The sequence below is a fragment of the Scardinius erythrophthalmus genome, assembly GCF_964197995.2.
Source record: "Scardinius erythrophthalmus genome assembly, chromosome: 21".
Lineage (NCBI taxonomy): Eukaryota > Metazoa > Chordata > Actinopteri > Cypriniformes > Leuciscidae > Scardinius > Scardinius erythrophthalmus.
This window is the reverse complement of record NC_138241.1, coordinates 25452062-25464436: the sequence shown is the minus strand read 5'-3', so window position 1 is coordinate 25464436 and position 12375 is coordinate 25452062. Positions and strand designations below refer to the sequence as shown.

The window sequence follows — 12375 nt, the reverse complement described above, 5'->3', positions numbered from 1 at the left end:
GCTGAAAAAGTAACAAAAAAGTTCTAGAGTTGTGGCTAATGTACCGCACTGCAGGCTTCCTCAAGAAGTGAACCTTTCTGGCCTGACCGGCTGGAGCTCAGACAAAGTCTGAATTTTAAAGGCCTAGTTTATGTTACATTGTTCAGGTTCTTTATTTGCTGTTGTTATTTTTTCCCTGCACTCCTGCCAAAGTCAATCCAGGATTCAAGGTATAGGAGATGTTCTATAACTGCAGCCCTCGGGGAGTTTCTACTTTTAATTGCTCCAGTCATTCTTCCATACAATGCAACAACCTGATATATGACCACTTTAATTAATTGTTTCTTTATGAAGACAGAAGTTTTGTTACTTCCATAGTCTGATTTCCAAAAATTCAAAAGTAAAAATTGGGTAGGACAGGTTTTTGAAAGTGGACATTACTAGAAAAAAGAGGGATTCTCAGCCTCAAACGAATGTTGTTTCTGAAGTGGAAAATTGATAACATTCCGATAAAAGTTGTTTTAAATTTTCACTGATTAATTGTTCACAAAAGACCAAAATTACATTTTCAAATATATTAAAATAGAACAGTTTCTTTAAATTGTATTATTTCACAATGTTACTGTTTACTGTATTTTTGATCAAACAATGGCAGCCTTGGTGAGCGTAAGACAGAATTAATTCTATTGTTTTTTACTGACAAGTTCTCACTTAGTTATCTGAATAATGTGTTTAGCAAAAATGATGATACTTCAAAAGAAAGTTAACTGGAACCTGGTTTTACATAATTACATTTAAATAGGATCTTGATATAACATCCAAATTTGCGATTTGCAGCATAACTAAGCTGGTATGAACTTCATAAACCAGCGTATTTTCTTTAAAAGTCAAACAGCAATGTATGTTGATAGCTAACAAACTTTTTATTGAATATAAAAACAATGAAAAGAAAATATTTACAAAGACAACACACATTCAAAAACAAATGACATAAATTCAACAAAAAAACATCCCTTCATTAAAAAGGAGGCTCTTGCAGTAAAATCAAACTACTGCATTTTAGTAAAAACTCAAATCAAGCGTTAACACTACACAGTGGAACAGACAGACACTCCAATAAAGGGACAAAATAGTGCTCTCTGAATTGAAAAGATTAACAATTTTGACATTTTTTGCATTATTGTGAATTTCAGAGGTCATATTATACAAGTATAGTATGATAGAACTGTGAAAAGGAAAAATAACAGTAAAGTCTTTGGGCTAAGAGTGAAGTTAATGTTATGGAGTTTAGTTTGCGCTATAATGGCAGTTAAGTTTTCAATTGAGAATACAAAAAGTAAATATTATTTGATGCAAAATGATTGACACGAATCAAACAAAAAACCTCTATCCAGCTAACACATGGTATAATCCATTTGATAAAAACCTTCAATGCGAGAGAAAAGGCACAACCTGATTTTTTGTATAAAGTCACCAGGTAAGAATAGAAGGAGGTAAGTGTTGGCATCTCAAAGGCAATGTTGACATCAGTATTAGAAACGATATGGTGATTTGCATCAAACTCCAGTGACTCCTAAAGGTCTGCACAAGTCCAGGCTTGCACATTCAAATGCAAAGACAATCAGATAAAATGATCATTAACGGAATGGAAATATAATAGCATAAATGCATAAAAATACAGGACGCATACTAATGCTTAAAACCTGTGTTATTATAAGATCCTTCTCTTCTAGACTCGCAGGAATTTTATTTCCACCCAAATGCACTCAATGTGTTGTTTGCACGTGAGTCTAGTCAGATCTTGATATATTTCTTCTGCACTCTTTGCAGTTAACAATAAATGCAGACCCTCTGTCTGCATAAATATGAATAGTTGAACTCAATGAACTAAGAAAATGGAATGTATTTACTGCAGTTAAAACTGCTTTACAATTGTTCTTTCATTACGCTTCTTACCATAAGGCCAGTTAATCTTTTTTTTAATCATCACCAGCATGTTTTTATCTAAGGAAAAATAAACATGTTTCAAAAAGACATTCCAGTTTGTGCTTTTGAACTAATTATTAAAAAGAGAGAGATTTTGGAGTATGTGTAAGAGGACCATACCGATACATTTCAATAAGTAAAACTTGGTTGACTAGGCTGCTTCTTCTCATGATTAGAATTACAATTCAGGTTAGTTTAAAGGTTATGGTCCCACCCTGTGGCCAGTATGTATATCAAGCTTGGTTAATAGTGGTCCCGAAATTACAAATGTTAATGTTGGTCATATAAAAAAATTATAATAATAAAAAAAATACACAATAGGAGTGGTTGGTGTGCTGCTGGAGGTAAACTTGAAAAAGAGAGAAGGCACACATGTGACAGTATCCAAATGAACTTAGGCAGCTGCATATTCAAAATGTGGTCTTTAGAAATGCTTAAAAGATGGTCCAAGTGAATGGTCCAGAGTCCTCTTTTCCACAAATGTTCTTGTCCTCCATGAAAAAAAAAGAATAACTGGAGGTCCACATATTGTTCCATACATTGCCCTTCGCTCGCTTCCAGTTACATGAGCTCATTAATAATTAAACTTCACTTTTTCTATGTCTCCAATCAGCGTCCTTGCCAAGAAGATTCCCACCATCTAATAGCAAAGTGACAAGACACAACATTAGATTCAGATTCACTTCAAAACTGAGTTTTAAAAAGTCATACTCTTAACATGCAGAAGAGCATTTCTTTCTCAGGGCCTACAATTTGTATTCATTCTGATGACAGAATCTGAAATTCTTTATCCATTTGTTTTGTGAGGGGTGACATCTAGCTGTAAAACATTTTCCATGCACATCCATTTTTTTTCAAGCACATCCAATACCTGTAACAATGATATGACTATGAAGACTCCAGCCACAATGTACAGATTGCGTGGAAGCCACTCCTCTAAAGCCAACATGCATCCTTTGACATAAATGGTGTTGCTCCACTGAGACTGAAAAATAAAACAGTGTGTTGTTTATTCACAAAATAAGTGACAGTAAAATGTATGCAATTAATTAAAAAGCCAATCTACATAGCAACATATGACACATGTGTGATGTTTTTGACATATTACAGTACATATAACTCGGCACAGTTGATCAAGGCAGTCATTTTGAAAATTATGATTATCAATGTTTTCGTAGCTAGGTGAAGCCCGCCAGCGGTACGCTCCATTTTAGAGCACTCGTTAAGAGTTAAGAATCGATTTGTTTCATTCCATTCAGTGGTTGCTTTGTAATTTGATTATGAATTTGTTTCGCTTGGTGTACCGTCGGCGTTACACTTCGGGTTTATAGGGTTGAAGCAGAACTTTTGTCAACAATGGCAAAGAACAAAATGCCTAGTAAAACTGTACAATATGCACTCACCGTTGGCGAAACTGATCTAACATCATATCCACACTGCGTATTCACCACTGTATCCTGTAAAGAAAAAAGTCACAGGTTCGTGAAAATGAGGCCTATAATTACTGTAAAGTAATAAACGACAATAGAAATAAATGACCATGCACTAAGTAATTTAAACTAAAACCAGACATAGCCTGTGCCTAGAAGAAGAAACTTTAGGGCCAGTATTCGGGGTGTGAAGAAATCTTGTGCCACAAGATCTTACGATATTAAAATAATGATATTTCTCGTCAAGGTGAAAAGCTGTCTCGTGATATCAACACCTTTTACAGTGCTCACATTATATTGTTCTGTCTTTTACTGCTTTATGATAATTCATACCCAGAAAGTAGAACTGAAGTGACAATAATCATAAGATGATTAGTGTAGGGCTGTCACAATTCCTCAATTAAAGTTGTGTCGATTGCAATTTAACCAGAAATGGCTGCACATATGCATCATAGCATAGTGCTATTATTTATAAACCTACACTAACACAGGAGAATACATCAGTATGCAAACTGCTGTTCATCGCGATTTCAAATAAAAGTTTAAACCCTCGCTCTAAGTAAGCATGTCTTGATGCCCATATGTTCTTGTTCAAAAAATTAATCGTGAAATCGTGAAGAAGTGGCCAAATATTAAAGATTAGGTGGACACTTGAATTAAATGTTTTTGGGGCCAATATTAAACAAGGATTTGATCATGTTGTAAAGTGTAACTAACAACAACAATCAAACGGCTTTATTATATTATGTAATATACATAATATAATAAAGTGTTCTTCAATAAAACCATAAATTACTTGCTTTTAATACTTAATTTAAAACAATTATTACTGCCTCATTGTTATTATATGTGACCCTGGATCACAAAACCAGTCACATGTCGCACGGGTATATTTGTGTCAATAGCCAACAATACATTGTAAGGGTCAAAATGATCGATTTTTCTTTTATACCAAAAATCATTAGGATATTAGGTAAAGATCATGTTCCATGAAGATATTTAGTGAATTTCCTACCGTAAATATATAAAACATCTATTTTTGTGAGTGAATGCAGCACAATCGTGAACATAAATGCGCAACTTTAAAGGAGATTTTCTCAATGTTTTGATTTTTTTGCACCTTCAGATTCCAGATTTTCAATAGTTGTATCTCGGCCAAATATTGTCCCATCCTAACAAACCATACATCAATGGAAAGCTTATTTATTCAGCTTTCAGATGATGTATGAATCTCAATTTCATAAAAGTGACCCATGTGACTGGTTTTGTGGTCCAGGGTCACATATATGAATTTTAAGACATTATAACCGATATTCTCCACAAAATATTATCCGATTACTCTATTAAATCATGACTTTCTGACTTTCAGTTTTTCCAGTCATATTTTGTCATTGAAGATTTCTTAGATATAGTGTTTCTTTAAAATAAATTGTCTTATCTCATTCTCGTGAACCCAATTTCGTATATCGTCTCGTCTCGTGAGCTAAGCGTATCATCACAAATAAAACCTAGCCCTTCTAAGATGAATTCCCTAGTGAACGTGAATTAAATTGGTTGCAAATTAAGGCGCATGTAATGATGTTTACAAAGTAACAGTTAGAGTTAGAGTAGTGAGGGTAGCTACCAACTAGGCATATTGGCTTGATGCACTAAGAAATTAAAATATGTTTTTTTGGGAAACAGTTTTCAGTTTCATTGGCTTGTGAAAGGGATGGGTCACCCAAAAATGTTGTTCCAAATCCACATTACTTTTTTCCCCCATAAAATGTGGAATAATGTTTTGAACCATGCAATTACAAAGTACATTCTGCACAATTTCTCAAGGCCACAGCAAGCAAAGGAAGTCTTCAATGTGCTTGGCCTTTGACTTTGAAAAAACAGTATTTTTTATGATGAAAATAACTCTTTTTTTTTTCTGTGGAGGGCTGCTGTGAAGGAGAAAGGAACCTACAGCAGGGTCGCTGATGCAGCAGGAAAAGGGCACTCCACATTTCTCTCTGCTGTGGTGACTCTCTGAGCAGTTAAAATACACATTCAGATCCCAGTCATTGGGGTCTTTAGCTCCACAGCAATGATTCTGTGAATAAAACAAAATGTACATTCAGGATTTATATCAAACCCTGCAACAGGCAAGGTGAGTAAGCACAGTCAAAATTGCTATCAAGTGGTATCATAATTCCCCAAATTATATTAAAAATAATTATAGATATAAACTTAAAACCAAGACATATGTGTTCAGTTCTAGCTCAAACTGCTCTACAATATCTATGTATAATCTCCTTAATATCTATGGCTTTTTCATCATATTTATGGTTTTGTTCAGATTAAATCATGGTTGTTAATTTAGCATTGATGTAATTAAATAAGAATTGGCAAAAAGACACAGAAGAGTGAATAGCGAACCACAAAGTTTGTTTTAACAGTTTCACCTCTAATAAGTATGTGGTGGTTAGCATGTTGAGTAAACATTTTTAATGGTCAAGCATTCATTTACTTTTAGGATTGATTTTAAAGTATTATTACTGGTAAATAAATCATTCAATGGCCTAGGACCTCAATACATTTCAGATATGCTCACTAAATATAAACATAACAGATCACTCAGATCATTAGGATCATATCAGCTAGAAATACCAAGGGTTCACTCTAAGCATGGCGAGTCTGCTTTAGCTATTATGCCAGCCGCAGCTGGAACCAGCTTCCAGAAGAGATCAGATGTGCTCCTACAGTAGTCATTCAAATCCAGACTCAAAACACTTCTGTTTAGCTGTGCATTTACTGAATGAGTACTGTGCCACTGTACGTCCGACTGATTACACTGTGTATTTTATTTTGCATCCTCCTTTTTATTCTAAACTGAACTCAAATGGCACTGAGAATTGGGTAAGAGACAAACATAAATTACTTAATTGGGGAACTTGAGAGATGAAACCATGCTGATGACCTGGGTCTGTGGTGGAGTAGTGAGTTTGACGTGATTAAATTAGAGGTTCTGTGGGGTGCGGACTGGATTGATTCCATTCCTAGAGCTTCCGAACAAATGGGTTTTTGGGGTGCGGACTGATGGGGCCCGGGGTTACCCCGTGAGTCAGTCCTAGAGCTCTTCCTGTCCGATTTTAGGGGAAAATCGGGTCCATCGGAGCCGTCCAATAGATTTCTTAGGCGCGCCGAAAGAACGGCACTGACACAGTGTAATCACCATGGGAAAATCTCAGAGTAAAACTGGGAATTGTGAAAAATATGATACACCAGTGTTTTCCAGATGAAAAGTTTATCTATGTATCATCTTTTTCCTCTTTTAATTCTTTTTATAACTATACCACATATCTCTTTTAATTTCTTCTGTAACTGTTTTAATTTTCCTTGCTTTTATTTAGTGATTATTTTAATTCCTTTCTGTAAAGCACTTTGAATTGCCATAGTGTATGAAATGTGCTATATAAATAAATGTGCCTTGGCTAATGAATGCGAATTGGTATATATTTAAAAACTCTCTCAAACTTACCAGCTTCTGAAGAGAGTCGATCAGATTCTGCAGGTCAATGTCTTCCCTGTAGGCCTTCACATTGGCCAAGAAGAATTCGTTAATCCATTCCCTAACTTGACCCTGGAACACAAATGCCAACACCGCAGCCGTCAGCTCCAGGAAGAAGATGAAGCCAATGACTCCAGAGAACTGAAAGAAAAAGTCAAGAAGCAAAGTGAAAATTCAAAGAGTAGCTTTTGACCGTGTAAATAGTAATTGTAAATTTTTATGTTTGAGAAGTATTTACATTTAACACATCATAAAGTGCCTATCTTATACAGGTCTGGCACTGCATGGCATGCAAAATTTATGGCTAGCTTATGTGATGGCACCTCAGCATCACATTCGAAAGGATGAGAACTTACAAATTTAAGGAGGCAGATGTTTTCCCGGAGTGCTCCGACACAACCAGCAAATCCCAAAACGAAAGTGACTGTGCCCACAACAAGCACCCCCCAAACTGGGTCGAAACCATGTAGACGTGTGACTTGCGTCAGATCTGATAAAACACCCTGTGGGCAAATCAAGGAATAAACAATTTTCACTAGTGGTTTTCCCTGAGCCACTAAAACACATTTACAGCCACATAAACAAATTTTTAGAAACTCAAGTTCTAAGAAAAAGTTTTTAAGGGTGTTCCCATTTGGCAGATTTGGTTTGATTAAAACGAACTCTGGAGCGATTGCTCTGTTAAAGCGGTTAATTTGAGTAAGTGTGAACGCTGCCATCCGAACCCTGGAGCACACCGAATAAGCGGACCGAGACCCTTGACAAGATGGGTCTTGGTCCACTTTCAAACAAACTCTGGTATGGTAAGGCTGAAATATGAGTGCAACACGGTTTGTAAACTAACCAAAAACAGGACATGACGTAACAAGATGCGACCCTAAAAAGGACAGAATGCTCAAGCATACCTGTTTTTTCTCATCAAACTCGCAATGTTTGCCCATCACAGTTCAGTACAGGCAATCAGAACCGTGTCTCCTAACATCAGATCTTCGTTTGTGTGTGTGACGGAAAGATTCTTGCCAGTGTTTTGACTCCTTTTCTCATTTTATAAGCTCATCATGAGTCAGCTCCATCGTTTGCATATGGTATACACATAAAGCAACGCATTCAGCCCAGCATACACAGCATTGTTTTGTGTGTATATCCGAGTTCAGTCGCAAAATATACGTCATAAAAGCTTCTTTTTTTTAATCATTAGGTTCGGTGTTTAAAAATAAAAATGTGAACACTAAGCAAACCAGGACTAAATGTTTTTTTTTCTTTTTTGGTCCAGACCAAAAGATCCAAACTACAAGTGTAAACACCCCCTAAAAGAGTAGACAAAAGAGACTTTCACAGACTCATAGGCCTACTCACCTTTTCACTCCAGGCCCAGAAGCCAATTGCAATGAATGCTGTTCCAGCTAACTGAAAAGCAGAAGAGGTTTAGGAGACATTAAGACATGTTGCATCAGAATAGTCAAGTTCATACAAAGAAAAAACCTGCAATGTGTGTGGTTATAACATATGACGCATTAATATGACTAAATGTGACTAAACTCTAGAACACCAAGCAACCAGACACTTCTACTTGGAATTTTTTTTTTTTAAGTTTAAAAACACAGTTCAAATTTTGGGGTCTGTAAGATCTGTAAGGGGTCTGAAGTCTCTTATACTTACAAGGCTGCATTTATTTTATCAAAAATACAGTCTGTACAAAAAAACTAAATAGGAATATTGTGAAATATAATTACAGTTTAAAATATTTTTTCTGTTTTAATATATTTTAAAATGTAATTTATTCATGTGATGACAAAGCTAATTTTTTTAGCATCATTACTCCAGTCTTCAGTGTCACATGATCCTTCAGAAATCATTCTAATATACTGATTTGGTGAAAACCATTGTTCTGCTTAGCAAATTTGTGGAATTGTTTTTCTATTTATTCTTGATGAACATCACATTCAAAAGAACAGCATTTATTTGATATTGAATTTTTTGTAACATTTTACTCTCACTTTTGATCAAATTAATATTTACTCTTTAATAAATACATTAAGTTTAAAAAATCTTACTGACCTGACCCCAAACTTTTAAACGGTAGAGTTTAAAATGTATGAACATGCTAAAGATACAAATTATTTAGCTTTATTTAAAAGTATGGAAAATAAAGTGTCAATTAATGGTCACAAACAGCATGAAATACGCATAACACAGTGTGCAGTAACAACAAAACTTGTTTCTCAGGAGCCATGTTTAAAACTGAAAACAGGAAAACGGGTTAGAAGCTGTTAACTGGTATGAACTCCTCCCATGCTTCCTTATACAGGACACCACAAACTACTGCAATAGCATGTCAGCATGAATCTGTTTCCTGTTGACGTATATGGAAACCTGACGTCATTAGGCTGACTTTTTCTCTTGATATATAAGGGTTCAGCTGTGGGTGTTAACATGCTGTGATGAAAATGCAGTCAGAAAGTGTGAAACATCGGTGCACACGGTGTAAAACTAAGTGGAACAAATAAACATGAAATATGGTGCTGGTCTGCAGATTATGTTATCTGAGCAAGAGTGGCATAAAAGATAGGCAGGGCAGACACAGTACTAGATGGTATCTAATGTAGAACTGGAAGGGCTGCCCATTTAAACATGATTTGTAGATGATGCATGTTTGTGTGTGATTGCGCATGCGTTTACACGGAAACAAAACATTGTCATTAACTTACCCAAAAGATAATGTTGTAGCTGAACATGAGGTATTTGTAGCAACAGCTGACCTCTGCATTTTCATATCTGTAATAGTGCATCTTCTTCTGTGGAATAAAGGAAAATGACATTTGAGATTATTATATTAAAACATCTAGAGAGATCTTTATCATATAAGTTGAAATACATGGGAATGCATAGAAGTGTTAAAATTAATGCTGATCTGACAAATTCACCCAAATTATATCACAAACTCAGGATTAATCAATTGCACAAGAGTTTAATTACAAAATTCACCCGCAGATGTTGGTAATACAGGAAAGAGTGTGTATTGCAATTCCTGTCATGACAGTAAAGATAAATTTCCAAAGGACAGCATTTACAGAAAGAAAGATAACTTCTCCATTTTTTTAATGCAAGCAGACCCACCCTTGCTGACTTAAATGGATTTTTTAACTAAATGTTGTTAAAGATAAAATTTACTTTTCAATTCCAGTCAAATTTAACATACTTTACTTTCTTGTTGACCCCAAATTGGGGGTTTGTGAGTTGATAAAAAGCGAATAAGTAATTAAATCAAAACAAGTAAAATTAAAATAAATGAAACAAAAAAATACAAAAAAAAATGAAGAAAATTATTTGTTTACCTGCATGTTATATAAACCATTAAACGAGAACTGAGAAAACTGTTTGTTAAATTTTTAAATAAATTATTTTTATTAAAATAATTATCTTGAGTGGCTGGATTAAGCTAATGGTTTAGGTCAAAGGGTTCTGACAAAAATATTTGGGAAATTCTGCATCTACCTTATACATTCACATCCAAAAATCTTGATAATTAAAAAAGTACTACTTAATAATCAATAAAACCCTTCATAATAAAAAAAATTGTATGAACTGCCCTGTTACTAATCTGCAGTAAACAGAAAACTAAATGAAAATCTGCTTTAAAGATTTGTAAATACACACACACACACACACACAAAACCTCAAACCATTTAAAAAACAGCTGGATAAAAATATCGGGTTAAAGTGTTATGCTATCATAATTATTCCAAATTGGATAAGCTGCAAACAGTTCACTGGAAAACCACTGAAGATTTCATACGTGTGTATGTTTGTGTTTTCTTTTGATTATCACATCAGATATGATCACAAAATATTTTAGTGCTCCAGAGGCAACTCATAAGGGAATATATCCGTCCAATAATCAGAAATCAGCAATTACACACACATACACAAGATGGCTCACAAACTCTTCCCCAATCCCCACTACTTCTTCCTCTAACTAGTTAGCTAAGTTGCTAACGTTAGTTGATTAGCAAAGTTGTCACAGATCACACTTTAAAACCAGCTGCAAAGGCAAATCTCGGTCTTCCACAACAAGTAATGTTCCCGTTTAGGAGAAGTTAATGTAGTGAACACTGTCAGTACAATAATTCTATAATATTTTTTGTTTTGTTTCTGCGGTAAAAACAAGAACAATGCTAAGAGCTAGATATCTCAACATAGCTAACCAACTGTATCACCTCACGACTTGTCAAACCCAACCATTTACTCACATTAACCTACTAAATATATAAACAAGATACCAAGATGTAAAATCTTTACAACGACTGGTTAAAAATGCAACCACAGCTTAATTTATTTACGTTACTTGGGAAAGTGGGAGAGTGCGCGAGCGCGCTGAGGGTGAAACGAAACGCTCGAGAGCTTGTGTCTGTTTAAAGTATTTACAATTTAAAAGCACAAAGCAGAGCGGGTTATTACCGATTTTTACAACAACAACAAAAAAAGGTCACTCATTGTTAAGAAGTATAAATAAATAAGCAGTTAAAATATGTAATCTTAAAGCGCTCACCTCTTTGTTTATGTCACACAACGCCTCCGCCTGGTAGAGTTTGAAAACGAAAAAGAAAAGCTAACTCTTCTTACACCCACCCCACACATGAATGCGAGACTTTGTGAGTGAGTGTGAGAATGATACGCCCGACTCCCGAGTCACTCAAAAACACAACCAACTCTGTTCCACCATTATTTACCAGAGATCAACTTATCTCATTGTATTACATAATTATGCAACTATATTAAAGCGACGTTAAAAACACGAACAGTAGCCTAGCCTACAAATATCTAGTATTTTATTTTTATTGTTTAAATATTAATACTAATTATAACACACACACACACACACACACACACACACACACACACACACAGTACTTTCTAATATAGTGTTTTATTTTTATCAATAAAAAAAAAGTTATATTATTTATACTGTTTAAACAATAAATTAAATATAAATATATGAATGAATTAAGGTTCGGGCTAATTCTGCCACAGCCGCTACTGTGCTATGAATTGTGTAAACAGGAAGAGACATTCTTGGTTTGCTAGTGCTCTTATATATATCAATATCACACACACACACACACACTCTCTCTCTCTCTCTCTCTCTCTCTCTCTCTCTCTCTCTCTCTCACACACACACACACACACACACACACACACACACACACACACACACACTTTTTATATATCTCCATATAAAACACACCTCTTTGCTGTAATACATGCTAACTGTACTTGACAGCATGAGTCACATCCGCCGCAGTTTCATCCAAGAGGGACAGAATAACCACTAGCTTCCTCCTTTTTTTTTTTTTTTTTTTTTTTTTTTTTGAAGCGTTGTTTGAAGAACGGAAGTGTTAATTAAAAAAATGGCAAACATCCCCAAAATCAAACATCCTGCTGTAT

At 35.0% G+C, this 12375-nt stretch overlaps 1 protein-coding gene across 1 annotated transcript; it reads right to left on the bottom strand.

The window, feature by feature from the left end:
• Positions 1-881: 881 nt before the first annotated feature.
• Positions 882-11648, bottom strand: tspan14 (tetraspanin 14). The gene is made up of 9 exons (XM_081350369.1): positions 11480-11648; positions 9639-9725; positions 8287-8337; positions 7287-7433; positions 6901-7071; positions 5347-5472; positions 3369-3422; positions 2837-2950; positions 882-2605 (listed from the first exon to the last, which is right to left on the bottom strand). The coding sequence occupies exons 2-9, from the start codon at positions 9717-9719 to the stop codon at positions 2540-2542; spliced, it is 810 nt and encodes a 269-aa protein (XP_081206495.1). The 5' UTR covers positions 9720-9725; positions 11480-11648; the 3' UTR covers positions 882-2539.
• Positions 11649-12375: the final 727 nt, after the last annotated feature.